The 17,426-nt window shown below is 44.2% G+C and overlaps 2 protein-coding genes across 3 annotated transcripts; both read right to left on the reverse strand.

The window, feature by feature from the left end:
• Nucleotides 1-1,131: 1,131 nt before the first annotated feature.
• LOC127332531 (probable ubiquitin conjugation factor E4) lies at nucleotides 1,132-8,514 on the reverse strand. Its single transcript, XM_051358841.2, has 16 exons — nucleotides 7,543-8,514; nucleotides 7,029-7,233; nucleotides 5,377-5,528; nucleotides 4,990-5,281; nucleotides 4,604-4,759; nucleotides 3,921-4,124; nucleotides 3,670-3,782; nucleotides 3,476-3,590; nucleotides 3,292-3,381; nucleotides 2,998-3,201; nucleotides 2,789-2,884; nucleotides 2,541-2,663; nucleotides 2,346-2,438; nucleotides 2,107-2,271; nucleotides 1,693-1,782; nucleotides 1,132-1,588 (listed from the first exon to the last, which is right to left on the reverse strand). The coding sequence occupies exons 1-16, from the start codon at nucleotides 8,394-8,396 to the stop codon at nucleotides 1,424-1,426; spliced, it is 3,117 nt and encodes a 1,038-aa protein (XP_051214801.1). The 5' UTR covers nucleotides 8,397-8,514; the 3' UTR covers nucleotides 1,132-1,423.
• A 3,198-nt stretch (nucleotides 8,515-11,712) lies between these two features.
• LOC127332529 (uncharacterized) lies at nucleotides 11,713-17,056 on the reverse strand. 2 transcript variants are annotated; one of them, XR_007870513.2, is made up of 2 exons: nucleotides 15,682-17,056; nucleotides 11,713-11,952 (listed from the first exon to the last, which is right to left on the reverse strand). XR_007870513.2 is itself a non-coding variant. In XM_051358839.2 (2 exons), exon 1 carries the CDS (start codon nucleotides 16,929-16,931, stop codon nucleotides 15,753-15,755), a length of 1,179 nt encoding a protein of 392 aa, XP_051214799.1. In that variant the 5' UTR covers nucleotides 16,932-17,056; the 3' UTR covers nucleotides 11,713-11,952; nucleotides 15,718-15,752. The 2 variants fall into 2 exon arrangements, 1 of the variants encoding a protein (XP_051214799.1); XM_051358839.2 differs by having other exon boundaries at nucleotides 15,718-17,056.
• Between the last annotated feature and the right edge of the window lie 370 nt (nucleotides 17,057-17,426).

The following is a 17,426-nucleotide window of genomic DNA, read 5'->3' on the forward strand; positions in this document are numbered from 1 at the left end:
CGCCGCCGCTCCGCTTCCGGCTACCGCGGCGTTTGCGCGCAGCCGAGCGGCCGCTTCGACACCGAGATCCGCTCCGGCGAGGAGCGCATCCGGCTCAGCACCTTCGACACGGCGCGCGCCTACGACACCGTCGCCTGTCGCCTCGGCCGCTCCCGACGCCAGATGAACTTCCACGATGTGTGGACACAGGAGCATGCGGAGATGCTCGCGCCGCCATCGCCGGCCGTCACGCGCGAGCAGCAACGGCGCAACCGCGAGCTCGAGCAGCGGCTCCGCATCGCGGAGCAGGACGAGCGCCTCCGCCTCGAGTGGGCGCGGCAGTTCCCGGAGGACATCGCCGCGATGGAGGCGTTCTACGCGCAGAAGGAGGAGCAGAAGGCAGCGGAGGCGAAAAAGAAGAAGGCGGACCGCGAGAAGTGCCGGGCGGAGTCAGCGGCGAGGAAGGCGGAGAGGGCGGAGAAGGCGGCGAGGAGGGCGGAGGAGAAGAAAAACGGCGTCGGGCCGACGATCATCCCCTCCTCCTCCTTCGAGTGGACAACTACTCCGGTGTCCGACACTACTCCGAGCAGCCACTCATCGGACTTCGGCTGGGACTCGGAGTAGACTTTAGTGTAGTTTAAATAAAATGTCGTTGTAACATCAAACTTTTAATATATTTCGTAATTTTTCGTGTTTTGTTTATTTTATTTGATTTGTTTCGAACCAAAAAAGATCAAACTAGCCGTTCTCGCCGCGCCGCGCGCCCGGAGGAAGACCACTTTTACCGCCCGAGCACGCGCCGCAAAATACCGCATCCGGCGGAGCAACTTCAAAACGCTTTTTAGCTCCCGATTTTTAGTGCGGCTGTTGGAGATGCTCTTACTTTATCAATATGTAATGTGCAGATTATAATCACTTTATCGAAGGACAATTATAGCTTTTCTGTCATGAAAAGAGCATATTGATGGAGTAACAGTTTTCCCGTCTAAAAAGAGACAGTGATTGTTGGTAAACCTTGTTATAAAACTGAATGCTGCCAAATGCAAAGGTATTCCCTCTGGTCCAAATTAATTGGCGCAGCTGCTGCCCCAACTAATTTGGCCCAGAGGGAGCAGTAGTATTGGTAGTTTATCCTTTTCAGCATCTACCACATTGACGAGGAACAATCACCATTGTCACAGTGGAAAGATGATGAAACGTAACGTTTATACAAGTGGACTTCCCATAACCGAATGACCAATGCACCGACACAGTACATGTTCTTTTTCTTGCCATGTCATTACATCTGTATTCTAAACTTAGATTGGCAGAGATCAGTTTTACAACATTTACAAAGAACTGAGGCAGGGGCAGAAGTAGGGAGAACCAACATAATAGACTTGATGCCTGATGAATAGCATAGTACATGTTTCGCAAAAAAATGTCTATCCCAGCTCCGCGCAGTTCATTCGACCATATCAACAGCACCATCAGGCTCCCCCATCTTGGAGTCGGCAGCTGGCCGTTTCCTGGACTGCTGAGACCTGACAAACTCTTGGATGCGCAACTTGAGATCTGTGTCTGGTAACAGCATGTCTTGTGTGAGATGGGACCGGTTGAACGGATCGGTCTGTCAAAACAACATAGTACATCAGATGAGTGCCGCTGCATAGCCCCGGCAGTTTGTATCGAGATTGTACGGAGAGCAGTGCGATTCATGAATGCAGCACTTACACTGTCACTGAGCAAATGCCGGACAATAACTGGACGATCGATTGTGACCCGCGACGATGGTAGTATCACAGGGTCTTCCATGAGAGTATACTGCAAAAGAAAAGAATCATATAGCAGAAGTAGCAAATATGGTAACTTCCGGATTAAACACATAAAAGATATAGTATTAGCTTATAGATCATAAAGAATTACAAACACCATAGTCAACCCTAGTAATATTACTGGCCACACAAGCTTGTTTACACTGTATGGCTTAGATTGGGAAGAACACATGTTGTAAATATGTTATGCACTTGTTTCAGGAGCATGCCAGCCTTCAGGCGAAAATTAAGAAACAGTTGTATGATTTTTTGCTGTTTCATAATCATTATTGTATGTTCTTTTCACCTTAAAATCTTGTAACTAAAATAGTACCTGAATTGGATCCAGAAATTCATCTGGTATATCCCCAAGGATAGCTTCAGCATCCAAGGCCTCAGAGGCAGCAGCTTTTGCCTTACTGGCGAGTTGCGTAAATTCCTGTATGATTTGGGGATCTACCCCGATCTTCCACAAAATATTACCTGCACTAGCAAACAACTGCAATAGATACACAATTGTCAGGTAACAGAACAGTGGCCAGGCTCTAGTGCAAGAAATAAGGCAGAAATTACCTGCTCATTGTATGATCGTCCATCTTTCGAGATTGCAGCAGGGAAGATAGCTTCCTTATCACCCCTTGCGATGTGGACATAGATGGTAACAATCTACAATTTAAAAGCACAGTAACAAAGATGAAAACGAAATGTTAGAAAACGAAATGTTAGAAAAGGCACTGAACTCAAATAGGGTAAACCTCTCCATGAGACCTGTTTCAATAGCTGCTTCGGTTTGAACTCATACTTCTCGGGATCCTTTACGGTCAACGATTTCCTCTGTGGACCAGCAAGTTGCAAGAGGAAGTAATTTAACATGCTTGCCACCCTTTCCACCTGAACAAAAATAAAGATCATTTCATTGCTCATCAGCTGGTAATTCTGCAGAGTATAATTTATTATAATAACATACAGTATTATAACATATTGACAGATTCAGGGATATGGTTCCATAATAATACCATTTCTGGAAGAAGCAACGGCGCTGGAATTTGCTCTGACGTGAAGGCAAGCATCCCAACATCCTCATTTGCCAGCTTCATATCAAAACGAACAATCTGAAAAAACATATATCACAAACTCCAAAGTCAGTTAAACCGTCGGTTTAAAATAAGGTAGCTAAACAAATACCATATGACACATGAAAGGTAATTGCAGATCAACAACTAACATTCTCTGACTGATGAAATACACGCAAACGCTCCTCTCTTTCTTGAACGGGTCTGCTATTCCACGCAACAGTGTTAGCCATTTCAGCCTCTATTTCCTTGAGTTCAAGAATTTTGTTCAAACTCTCATCGAGAAGATAAATGCTATCGTTGATAAGGAAGTTCAGAAAATTCAAATACACGCCCTTCTCCTCTTCTTTAGCTATCTGTCGCAGGAAAATTTGGAAATGCTTTCAGCAACAAGCTGGGGTAGCAAAAAAAATTGTATCGGATAGAACCATGGAAGAATTACTCACTTGTCTCCAAGCATTTCGATGACTGGGAACATCCCATAAATACTCAAGAAGCTCAGCAATATTGTGTCGAATATTAAATTTGTCAAAGAACTGCATAGTTAAGCTCAGAATGTCATTACATCATAAGCCCTGAGGTGATTTGAAGTAATAAACAAAAAAACACAAAACTAATCATGTTACTCACTTGTGTATGGGAGCCAGTAAATTCAATGTCCACATAAAGCTTTAGAAGGTTTTTTACTAGGTAATCAAGACATAGTTGGTGCCCCTCAAATAACGAGGCTGTGGATTTCAAGCCGCTGCATGACATTGAGAATTTAAGTCACAGACTTACAATCAATAATAATATATAGCATGTAATTTAGTATAACAACGAACCTTCTTTGTGGCATCCAGCAGTTCAAAACTTCAACCATCTTTGCTTTTAGATAAGGATTTTTAATGTAAGAAGAACTCGACATGAACATGATGTTGAAATTGAGAAAGTCATCCTGTCACTCAAAAAAAAGGGAATTGGAACAATAAACCATAAGAAGCAGCTTTATTGACAAGACTGGTAATCAATCAGGCATGATGGCCTAAATTAGGTATCAGAAGAATAAGTTGTGGGAACTGGTAAAGATGCTCACCAACGGGAAGCCTTCCAAAGCTTTAGGAACTCTAGAGGTTAGAGCAAGTAAATCCATTGCATCATCAAGAAAATGCTCCGGAATGCAAGAAAACTCCTTAGGGCATTGTGATGGCAAAGGCATCTTAAATCCGCCAACAAGATCTACTGACCACAATACCATTAATCTGTAGAAAGATAGTGCACGCTGAAGAAATGCACCGTCCTGTTGAAAGACAAATTATCAGCGTTGCATAATAATTTTAAATGAAAGCAGCAGCTAACATGAAAAAAATACAAGACGCCATGAATGTAAAACTAGAACGTCCATAAGAATGGATTTATAGCAGTTTTCTGACAGAAAAGAACCTTAAGAGGATTTATAATCTATATTCACAGTAGACAGAATCAGCAACAGAACATTAACAGCCTCAACCCAGATAATACACACCAAGAATTACAGACAATTTACATAAAGAAATTTATACTTGCTACTTGTTGTAGAATCAAATGTGTCATAGTTATGCTGATCTTAATGCAGCAGAGAGGCTGGTATGTCAAATTTTCATTATATAAAGTAATGGGCATATCACACTACAGACAAGTTCTTGAGTTCCAAAATTTGTTTGAAAATGATTTGCATGAATATGTAATTGGATGAATAATACACATCAAGCATAAAATCCAAAGGGTATGTGAACATACTCTTATTATCTGAGCTTCATAGCAGTACTTCTCTTGTGATAAAACCGCGACTATCTTCTCCAAGCGTTTTATATCTTGCTCAAGCTGTGGTGAACTGTCTGATTGTTCTCTCAATACTTTATTTGATTCCAAATCATCTTCATATCTTGCGAGATCCTAAATTTGGATCAAAGAATGACAGGTATTCAGTGGGGAGAAGAAAAGGCATGCCAGTGTCTAAGTAATTTGCTAGAAACTGCATGCATCTTGCAAGCTACATACTGATTAGCTATTCTGATGGGTCAACAATAAATCTAAATGCGGTACTTAAATCATGAAGTATACAAAGAAAAATCACATCACATAAAAAGGAACATATATCAGGAGTAGAAACAGCATCTCCAAACCTGAGAGAGGTGTTTGAAGTCTGCTACAGCTTTCATCAACCCCATATTAAGTACCCTTGCCGTCATGAAGAAACATTCACAAATAAAAGAGAAATTCTCTTTTTTTGAGCCCCTCGCTGGTGGCCCTCCTTTAGAAGGAAGAGAAACTGAGCTACTTTTGCCCGAGCTTGTGGATTCCTGTGATTCCACAGAGCGAGCCACTCCACTGGAATCATCTTGAGCATGTGCATAGCTCCAGCTCTCTATCCATGATGACACTTCTTCTGAAGAGGCATTTATTGCGGTCAAATCTCTACAGTGGAAAAGCAAATGTATTAGCTACTAAAATCAAGAAAAAATATGTATTCTGCTAAAGTTTGCACAATAAATCTGAAAGAAGAAACTAACTTGAAATTGATTCTGTCGTTGCAGAACAGGTACTTGACATCAATCTTGTCCTTCTTAGACTCCATTTGATCCAAAAAAGGCTCACATAGACGGAGCATCACAGCACTAAGATTGACAAACATACCCGAACTAGCACATTTTAAAGGGTCCACCTGTCACAGGACACAGGATGAGACTACTATAGAATGGAATAGCAGTAACAGGATCGGAAAACAGTTTTGCTGATTACTTCAACTCAAGCAAATAAGCCATAGAACATGTTAAGTAATACAATCATTTAAGGACTTGTTGGGTTGTAACACCACAACTATCAGGCAGTCGACAAAGCATGTTTGTAATACATCTAGGACATGACCCAACCAATAGATACGGGGCAACCGCGCAACAGGCAGTAGGCACATCTTCCTCCTAGTGCTGGCTGATTAGTACATCTATGTTTGAGGATTAAGATAGATTTGACTCCGACAAAGATGGATTGTGTTGGTTATTTGATTAGACTCTCTGGTTAAAGGTTACAAACCTCATCCATGCAAAGAGATGAGCTGTACTATTCAGAAGACAACCAATAAGAAATAAGAGCATCTCTAGTGGTTCCTCTAAATGAGATCCTCTATATCTCCATATAGATGACTATCTATAAAGATTCCTTTTTAGATGATCTCAGTTTTTCAGTGGTTCCTCTATATCTAGGACATCTAAATTCTCTCTCATATAGTTTAGTAATATTTCAAACAACAGCAATCCAATCACATTTCAGTATAGGCAATGCAATTCATATTTCAGTAACAGCAATTCAATCATATTTCAGTATACTACAGAAACTAGGAGCACAGTACAAAAACTAGCAGAGAAGATTGCCCCGTCCGCGTCGGGGTCCAGCACCGCGCCCAGCGCCACCGCCTAGCGTCGGGGTCCGATTTCGGCCGCCACCTAGCGCCACCACCGGCACCGCCCAGCGCCACCGCCCTCCCTCGATTTCGGCCACCGCCTTCGATTTCGACCGCCGCCCAGCGTCGCGGCCAACGCCGCCGCCCAGCGTCGGGGTCCGATTTCGACCGCCGCCCAGCGCCACCACCGGCCCCGCCCAGAGCCCCCGCGAGTGGAGCGACGGCGACGGCGACCTCGCGGGAGACGCTCCCGCCTTCTTTGGTCTCCAGATGCGCGCGGGAAGGAAAGCGCGGGGCAGCAATTTGGCTTCGATGGTCGTGGCTTCATCCTCTATATTTGGAGGATGGAGCGAGGATATGGGAGCTCCTCTAAATTTAGAGGACGAGATAGAGAAACCACTGGGAGCCTCTTTTTGCCTCACGACCATCTAAATGTCTTTGGATGGCCCTTTAGAGGAACCACTAGGGATGCTCTAAGAGTTTCCATCTCATCTAAGTTGTGATCACTTATGGCCCATCGGCCGTATCATAGTATCATCACAACGTTTTCAAGCCAAGCCAGGCCATGCCAGCCTTATTTTGTATATTTATCTCGCCATATGAGCTAGGAACATAACTTAGCACTACAGAATCTGATATACATTGCCTTTAAGTAAAAATTAGATATCCTAGTTGATTTGTACCCTAGCCAGAGATACAAGTGAAAAACATGAGGCAAGGAATGGAGTATGGTCAAATGAATCATGTGGTCAATTTGGCAGTTACCTGCATGCGAGATCTTCCCACATTTTTATTTATCACCTCTGCTAGATACTCAAGGACCTTGTCTCGAGTATCCAGATTTTTAAGCAGCACTAGAAGAATATCCCTTAGTCCATCCTGCAAGTTGTTCATAACACTCTTGATAGTTGCGAAAGATGACATCAAGTCAGCTGGACGGCGTGATGATGCCTCGGAGAAGCACTGTTGCCTGATAAAAAAAAAAGCATGTTTATTGCACAGTACAGTTAATTTGAAGCTTAATGCTTGAACATAGATGTAAGTAGGGGTAAAAGGCCTCCCAACATTCAAGTCTGAATTAAGCAGCAGATGTTCAACAATAAAAAACCTAACTTTTACATATGGCAACTATCTTCCCATACGAAAGGACAAGTCTTTAGAAAAATCTCCAAGCATAGGGCAGTTCTGAATTCTGATGGAAGTTAGCACAACCCACAAGAAAAGTTTGCGCTATCTAAGCGAACCCTTGAATGAATGAATCGACGGTAGGAGCACTTACCCGACATCAGGCTGGCTTGCAAACTCGCGGTCAGGGATAGCGCTGACGTGGAAGAAGGCTCCGAGCAAGCTGTAGAGCTCCATGACTCTCCCTTCCCCAATGAGCATAATCTGATTCTTGGGAATCCACTTGGGGTGTTCCACTAGAGCCTTGGCGCAATTGGGGATCCCCACGAGCCGCCTGAGCACACGGAGTGGGCGCTGGAAGTCGCCGAGCGCTGATACCTTGTCTACTCTCTGCCTGAGACGCTCGTAGAGCTCGGCCATGACCGGCTCGATGGCCTCGTAGTCGGCGTTCCCGAGGAGCTCGTCGAGAAAGCCCGGCGGCGGCGGGGCGCCGGGGGCCGGGGTAGGGTCGAGCGAGTCGGCGGCCTCGGCGAGCAGAAAGATGAGCAGCTCGGCGGCCGGGTGGGGCGCATTGGGGGGCGAGGGGAAGGTGTCCGGGTTGCCGGCGACGATGCGCGCGTAGGAGAGGATGAGGCCGCGGATGTGGGCGATGGACGCCTTGAGGCGCGCCTGGAGGGCGGAGTCGCGGATTGTGGAGATCTTGCGCGCCTCGTCGGCGGCGCGGCGGAAGGCGGCGGCGAGGAAGGCGAAGGGGGGAGGCGAGGTGGCGGGCGGGTCCGGGAGGGAGAGGCGGTCGATGAGGACGCGCTCGGCGGTGTCGCGCAGCGCGAGGAGCGGGCGGGACTCGGAGAGGAGCTCGGCGGCGGTGAGCTCGAGGTAGGCGACGGCGGGGTTGGGGGAGGACGGGGGCGTGAGGGAGACGAGGAGGATCTTGCGGAGGATGATGTCCTCGACCTCGTCGGGGGAGCGCTGCGGCCGCGATGGCGCCGGAGTGGACGGGGACGCCATCGGATGCGGGAATCGGGATGCGGCGGCGGTGCTGGCTGCGGACTGCTTCGACTTCTACTAGTTCCCCCCTGCCCCAAGGGAATCGCGTGTCGCGGTGGCTCGGTTTAGTCGATGGGGTTTGGAGCTGGAGGTTGGTGTTTAAGAACAACGGAGTACGCCTCCGAGTATACTTCTTTCTCCTACACTAGCTATAATACGGTATCCGACTATACTTCTTTCTGCACATACCTATAATACACGGTGCAGAGTTACTGGTCGCCACCGATTTGGATTACAAATCAGAACGAGAAAATACCGATTTCAACAAATCGTAGACGGAGCCTGATACAATCCTTGAATTCATAATCCTAGAATCTCAAACCCTCAACTTGCTGATCCTGGCACATACTGATCCTTTTTCACCACAAGACTAGTAGGACATGTAAACCAGGTTTGACTGCAATAGGCAAAGATTAGACTTGGATATTTCTCTCGAAATAGGGTTTTGTCTCGTTTTACATATACATAAAACACAAATGCCTGAACTGATAGAAAGTGATGAAAAAATCTTTTTATAAAGCAGGTCAAAGAAAGTCAAACATCCAAAGAGTGTACCTAGAACAGAAATCTCTTCATGCCCTAAAAAAAAATAGTACCGAGTTAAAAGTAGACCATAAAAATAGGAGAAGCCACGCCTAACACTAGGCATCTGAGACTACCAAGCAAGTTGGCGGGCGGGTCCAGGAGGCGAGTGGGCAGTACCGAGGTAGGCGCCCGAGTTGCCAACGTTGTTCATCATGCACAAAAATTGGAAGAAAGAAATGTCATAAAATCATCCTGCAACTGCACAGCCTCCTTTTGTCATCTTGTTCCTCTTTCGATCCTTGAGTACGTGCAGTGCTATTAGTCTTCAGCAAGCATTCCCAACTGTCTCATTCTACTGCTTATCTTTAATGAGAAGTGGGGCATAAACGAGTATTTCGTTAGGAATCACTGACTGAATGGTACACAAGTTGCAAATTCATGTCCATATATGTTTTTGGGCCGAGTTTATGCCCTTGTCTTGATTGTGTACGTTGCTGTTTTATGCTCTATCTATCTCTTCATAATTCAGTCAGCATACAAATAATCAGCCATAACTGAATGACTTGAGAATGGTCGAAGTAATTGGAGGACAGTAGCATCGACAGAAATGATTCAGGGAAAGATTCAGTGGGACAACATTCATGTACCAACTAGACAACTATCACATACCAATAAATACTCCCCCGCTCCATATTAGTTATTGTAGATTCGGATATATCTATATACAAAACTAGATGACTGATGTGGACAATAGCAATATAGGTGTCTGCGGAAAAGTTGTTAACAAGTTTTTTGCGAAAAAATGGTAATTGCAACGTGACTAATAATACTCCACCGTTTACTAATATCACACCTTTTAGCAAGCTAGAACAGAGGAAGTAGTTTGTAATAATATTGATGGGCAAAGGTACATAGATACTTGGTCTGAACTAACAACACAATGGTCAAAGGGAAGAACATAAAGAATTTTATCATATTAGAAATTTAGAATATGTAGCTCTCCAGGGTGTTCGATCATGAGAACATGGGTTTAAGATCAGGGACATATTGCACAGAACTAAGATCAATGAAGTGAAGATTTTGCAGCTAGCAACAACTCTCAAGTTCCAAACATATGAATTTAATTAAAGAAACATCAAAAGGAAGCTAATCTCCTCTTTTTTTTAAAGGAGGCTGGCAGTCTAAGGTTACAGAGAAAAATTGTCATTATTTAAAAGAAACAAAAGATCTTGTAAACAGTTACGTGAAGGAGAAAATGAAGTTTCAAATATCAGAGGGCGAGAAATTCTCATATGCAACAAATAGGGAAACATTGATGCAATCCGTCAAGCAAATTGGTCAAAGTTAATAAATAAGAGAGGCGCATAGCCTGATGCTTACCTGCCATGTAGTAGGCATCTGTATCATATATCAGGAAATGCCTACTATAGATTGACACATTGGCTTCATAGAGATAAGTGGTTTAGAACAGAATTTCCATTCAAGATTTTGCATACTCTTGAATACACCGCCTAAGAATGTGTAAAGCATATGTGCTCAACCCTTTTATAAGAGAAATCTAATTGTATCATTTCCACACATCCAAATAGGCTGATGTGTAAATGGAAAAATAGCATTTGTCACAGAGATGAATACAATTCTTGTAGACAACAGTGAACAGTCGAACGGGAAACAACAATGGGATTGAGCATTCAGTCATATAGTAATCAAGAAAGCCTGAAGCAAAAGAAAAAAGGAAGGGTGACACATTGGCAGAGGCCTATAGATTTTGGAAAAGGCAGCATATTACAGCAGAATAGGCAAGCCTGCACCTTTTCCTGGGCGTCACCCAATCCAAGCGATCAGTCATACACCGAACCCAATAGAAAAGTGATTCTGAACCTTCTCATGCGCATCATCCAGCATGCAAATAATTAGCTAATGGCCCGATCCAAATCTTTTGATACCATCACAGATTCCAAGATTAAACATGCTTTATGACAGACTAGATGATGTCGCCCATGCAAATATAAGCGAGCTGGTTGCCAAAGCTAGCAGCTACCGACCTGCCGCACTGCCATGGGACTGAATGTCAGCAACCACGCCACACCCTCCCTGGCCCTAACCACGCCACATCGATCTGGTACAAGAATTCGTGGCATGCTTGTGGACATCGAATGGTGCCTGGAGGAGAGACCGATATAGGCAATGGTTCCGGGAGAAACATGTTTGATTGGCTTCTAATGTTGCTTGGAGGCTCGCGGTGTTGCGTTTATAAGCGATGTGAGCATCAGCGCACAATTGCGCCAGCTATTTAAAACCAAACATGGCCACTCGGCCTCCTTTACCGTTTCTTTTGTATTTACATGGAAATAAAGATGGACAACTGTTGTGTTTTATCTTCAGTTTCAGATCCTAGGCTGTGCGGTGGTGGAACAGTGGAAGTAATTAAATCTAGACGCGAAGAGATGGAACAGCCGAAGGGATGACAAAAATTAAATAAAATGATTGAAATTAAAATGATGAGGTGTTATGTTTGGTGAGGTGGATAGCTTGCATGTTGAGAAAATTACCCTTTAGATATTATAGCTGTGTCTACATACATCCAAATCAGCGGCAACTAATATGGCACGGATGGAGTAGCAAATATACACACAAAGCCACAAACAGTAAAGCAATCAACTTGTTCTCTAAAGCAATGGAGTTAAATTTGATCATCGATGGTGCAATGTAAGAGAGTTGAATGTTCAGATGGGAAGGAAATATTTTACCTACATAATTGGTCATATAGACGATCATATTTGCTTATAATGGAAGAAATTGATGTGGTGCTAAGCTGAGATGAACCCACATTTGATAAGAATGATACAATGCATTAGAAGAAATACACGGAGATTATATGTTAGTATCTAGTATCCACAATTCAAACCGATCTTATAAGCCGGATCTTGAAGGAAAATGTGCTCCAGCCAATTTTGAAGTAAAATGAGCTTCAGTGTCCTGAGTCAACGAGCTGCGGAAATCAGATAAATCTTTAGACTTGCTAATGCCTTGAAGACTTTGATAGAATAAATGGAATTTTTAGAATTGGACAGTTCTAGCTTTAAGGGATGATATAATGTGGACCATGACCTAATGTGTGCAGAACTGCAGATTAACCACTAAACCAAGAGAAATCACGAACTGACTACCAACCAATACATAGTAATTATTGACTGTAGCACGACTTAAATCAGTATCAACTCTTTTTCCAACTTCTGACTATCATTCAAGGGCAGTGACAAAAAACATTGACATACTACAGCTGGAAGTTTTGAACTAAGAAAATAGCACCACTCGGATCCTAGAAGAGATTGCAATTCAATGGCCTAAGGTCTAAGAGCAGCAAATACAGTAATTCTACAATAATTTGCATTGCATGTCCAAGATTAGCTTCCTAAAAAAAACAGCTGTACTGCCTACTCAACTGAAGTTACAAATGTTTGCGCACTTGCCAAGCAACTAGTAAATCGTGAGCTTAAACCTGACCCTTTCATAGTGCAAGTTCTTTGTATGTTACCGCAACTCTTTTGGATGAAACGTTCATTTACTACTAAAGTGGTGGATATGACAAGCAGCGCAGTAAACAGACTTCTACTTGCTGTGGAAAGACCAAAAGAGAAACAGTTTCGCTCATAGGATTATGCGGGTCCAAAAATCTACCATAACCCAAGGGATCAAAATGCATTGAACTTTCCACCCACACTTATTCCGGGGTGACACTCCACCCCAGGCAGGACATCTTCAAGGACCGCAAAGGATATAGTGTACCGATCCCAAGAAACCCCACCCCTTCAGTCCATCTTATTTTTCAGTTTAGGGCCTCTTTGGTTCGTAGAAGTTAAAGAACCAAGAATAGGAAAAATTAATGGTTACCATGCCGTAACAGTACAAGAATTGAAAACACAGGACCATGTAATAGATGTCATTTGGGAAAGTGCAGGTTTCTTTTTTTCTTTTTTCAGGATTAAGTGTATGCCATAGTCGTGAAACAAAGGAAAACTTCCTTAAGGTTGCATCTGAGGGAAAAATTCTTTGGAGTTGCATGCGAAGCCAGACCATAGGAATATTCCTATGGTTTCCAATCCTACAAACCTAACAAGCTTCGTAGGAAAAAATCCTAAGGAATTGAATCCTCAAAGCCTCTTTTATTCCAAAGGATATTCATAGGAATTCTAGAGGAATATTTTCCTATGTGGGTTGTTTGAGTCGTATGATTAAATCCTATAGAAAATTTTCCCTACGATTCCTTTGCACTGTATTTCAAAGAAAATTTTACATCCACTCCAACCACTTGGAAGGAATCCTTTTTTCCTGTGGTGCAATCAAACGAACTTTAATGCAAATTCAATCCTATATGATTTGAGTGGACATTACCCATTCAATCTTGTGTTTATCCTATTCCTGCTTTTGGGATCATGCAAATGAAAAGAGGCAAGACATATCCTATGAAATTTCTATGAAACAATGACACTAGGGGAAACTTCTACAGTTAATTTGCCAATTTACAATCTGCTAATTACAGTTGTTGCATATGAAGAGTATTTGCAGACTGCATTAAGTAGAGTGCCGATGTAATTCCAGGCTTAAAAAATAATCATAAGCCGTAAAGACGCATATTGAATTGCATATAAAGAGAAGCCACATAGCGTAAATCGCACCTGCCTACAAAAAAGAGTAAACTACATCGCCCATAGTTTAGAGTTTTATCATGCGGTTGCTTAAACTCCAGAAAACTATTTTCTGAGAGTCCTGAAAGTTATTATGTTTTCAATTAAACCATCTGCTAGTTCAATAATCAAAAAGCATAAACACACATTTCTCATCTAATAGACCAATAATTTGCAACAACGAAGAATATCCACATACGTTTACTATTTTTTCTATTGTAATAGCCTAATAGTAATGGGAAATGTTGTGTCACATTTCAATCTACAAATAAGTGAATGGGTTCATATGGATTACAACTTCAGTGACATGTCAGGAAGATTTTGACGTTTGAGTACAATATACACAAAGCTGCAAGCTTAGACACCATGGTGCAGTTTGCTTCTATCTATACTTTGCAAACATAAGCTGATGAGATTGTATGAACAAAAAAAAAACTCGGTGTCATGCCAAATTCTTACATTTGAGTTCCACAACAACAAACTGAAGACCTTGGCAACTTTGTTACAGTATTTTTTCACAGAACTTCCTCTAAGTGAAAAGTTGTACTACACAATCACAACTTATTCCTATGTCAATTATCCTGCATATGACCAAAATTGTCCATTTGCATATAGCAACTCTGACTCACCAAGGATAAGCACCCATCGTAGACTGAAATAGTGAAATATACTAATTTGAAAATACTCTGAATAAGCTTGTGCTCAGACCTTTTAATAAAGAGATTAATTCAGCATACATGGAGCCTGGTATGCCCTAAAAAACAACGTCACGTGTATTGTCCATGTTTATTGTAATTCAGCCAATTAAAATATTAGTGCTTACTCCAAGGAGAGCTTGTACAAATAAAGCAAGATGGATTGTGTTCAGAATACATTTGGTGCTTTGGTAATAAGGAGTCATAATGTCACGAATCATAACTAATGATGGGATAGATACCATACATAAGAGGGCTGGGACTGCAGTACTGCGCATCTCAAGGGAGCTGGGATAAGAGGATAGGGAGCGTCAGAGACGATGAGACATAAACCACATATGGAATAGATGACTTTTGAAGTAGAAAGGACTAAATCTCCTGGTTGATTTCATAAGTTGCAACACATAGCTGCTTATGAGGCTAATCTGACTCGTCTCCAGACACTCAACCTATTTCGCCAACAATCCAATGTAAGAAGTATGTCAGGTCTCGAACATAGTTGCCGTGATCAGTTCAAGGTGAGGCTTTGGGTGTGGTATCTTGGGTTTCTAACCTGTTGTGATGGCAACGCCTGGATGAGGACATCAGCTTTAGATTGGAGCCTGATATTCTTTAAATTTATTGCTTGCCTGATTGCTTAGTACAGCTTAAATCCCTATATGCAAGTAGGGATTCCTTGATGAATACAAACTGGATGTGACACTGGATTATAACCTAAACTGATACGAACTGACAGTGACAGCCACCAATTTACCAATTATGTGCCACTCCCAATTTGGTACACACTCTATGGACTAGTAATCAGCTGCTTCTCCTGATATCCGATATGGTTCGACTAGTCTCGAACAGATCTCCGAGATGGAGATAATGATGATGGACCATTAGGTCCCTTGCAGATAAGTGGACCCACAGCCACGTGGTGGTTATTTGTTTTTGGACCAGAAATGTATCTTTATCATGTGCTTGTCAGAACAAAGCCGTTCAGCTATAACATGATGGCATAGCAACTTCTCAATAGCCTGAACTTCCAACGGCAATGGGAAACTTCAATCACATTTTACACATCTTATTTGCAAGAATATATTTTGGTACTTTAGGCCGGATTTTTATAATACCCCACGAAGCGTGTATACTATATTAAGATCTAGTGAAATATTATGCCCTGCTTGCATCAGTTTCTAGGCATGTCATCCATCAGTCATCTCTACCACTCAAATGTGAAATTGTCAGAAATAGAGATAGACATAGCAAGCATGATATAAGTTTGTATTCTTTGATCCAGGTGCATTGTCATTGCATGGCTTGATTTCAGAAACAAAGGAAATGTATTCAACTTACAAAAAATAACAATTGAGGCGAAGGGTGAGACAGTGCCTTTGTGCAGGGTAGAACGCAGCAGAATCCTCCAGCTACTTGGCAGTCACAGCACTGTCTGTCCCAGCTCTGTAAGCTTCCAGTAGTTGAGGAATCGTTTCCAGGTAATTGGTGACATACTTGTCCACAAACTTCTTCTCCCCCAGAATGAGATGGGCTATTCGGATGCTTCTGATGTGACCCTTGGACACCAATATGTGTAGCACCCTGTACCTTGGTAGGATGCGCTTCTCGTAGCTGAGCGAGATGAGCATCGGGCTAGCCGAAACATACTCCGGGGTCCAGCCAAGCTTATCGGCAAAGAATTGCCAGATAAGCCTGACTTTGTCAGCCGACACAGATATGCAGTATGGGTGCCTCACGAAGGCCTGCTTCACCTGCTCCTCAGTCCACCCCAAGCTGAGATAATTGTCCATCTTGCGCTTCCATCCGGAGGGATACATGCGAGCTAACACCCCAAAGGCGTGCGGGAAGATGCCGTGGGACGGGCTGACCCCGAGCTCCTTGATGGCGGCAAAGGTGTCGTTAAAGAGGGAGCCTCCGTACTTGTGGTTAAGCGACCTGGAGTGCTTGGTGAGCAGCTTGATGATAACATCGTCCGTGGCACCATATTCGCGGAGGATCTTGACCTTTGGGAGCAGCTCGGATTGGACGTTGCCGTGGAGGAACTCCGAGCACTGCTTGACTGCGGCGACCACGTTCTGGTCGGTGCCGAGGAGCTCCTTGAGGAGGAGGTAGTTGGGGCGGAGGCGGTTAGCGAGGCTGTAGCAGAGAACGCGGTACGGGTCGAGGAGGAGGATGCGGCGGATGTCGGCGTCGGAGAGGCCGACGTCTCGGCGGAAGAAGTCGATCTTGGGCGCGAGCGTGACGTCGGCCCGGTAGTTGAGCAAATCGGGGGCGGCGGCGACGACACGGGCGATGTCGGAGCCCGCGAGGCCGAGGCCGCGGAGGAGGGCGAGGACGGCGTGCGCCTTCTTGGTGGAACGCAGGTGGACGCGCGCGGCCGCCTTGGTGGCGGCGGGCTCGGAGAGGCCGCAGGAATTGCGGAGGAAGTGGAGCGTGAGGGAGCAGGGGTCTGCCGCGGCGTGGGAGACGGCGGCACGGATGCTTAGGAGGTGTTTGAGAGAATGCCACCGAGGAGAGGGGGAGCTGCACGACGGCAGAGATTTGGGAGGTCTGCTGCCACCGAGGAGGAGGTGACAACGGCGAAGCATTTGGAGGCCAGACACTCCGTGGGAGATGCCGGAGAGCGGCAGCCGAGGCTCCGGCGGCGGTGGTGGTGGTTGGGCTGCACGCTCCGGCGGCGCAGGTTATCTTTTCTTTCGGGTGGCAGGGCAGGCACGAGAGAGCACGGTTCAAAATAGAAGAAGAAAAGAGATTGAAAGGATACGGGTGGCCCCTTATGCCCATGCAGCCCACCAAAGGCCCAACCCATTTGTGATTTCTTATTGGGATTGGTGAATTCTTGGAATGATTGGTTGGATGAGGAGAGACCTCCTCCTTCACTCCTCAAAGTATGGAATGATTGGTTGGATGAGGAGAGAGATCCTCTAGATTTGAGCTCAGCAACAATGAAGAAGAGAGTGGAAAAGATCTCGTTCAAGCTGGAGAAGAAGACTCCTTTTTATAGTGGTCCTTAGATCCAACCGTTACGCACAGATCCCGCTCAACCGGTGCTACCGCTTGGTGAAGCGGTACTACCGCTCAGG

Source organism: Lolium perenne, chromosome 4, assembly GCF_019359855.2.
Source record: "Lolium perenne isolate Kyuss_39 chromosome 4, Kyuss_2.0, whole genome shotgun sequence".
NCBI classification, from domain to species: domain Eukaryota; kingdom Viridiplantae; phylum Streptophyta; class Magnoliopsida; order Poales; family Poaceae; genus Lolium; species Lolium perenne.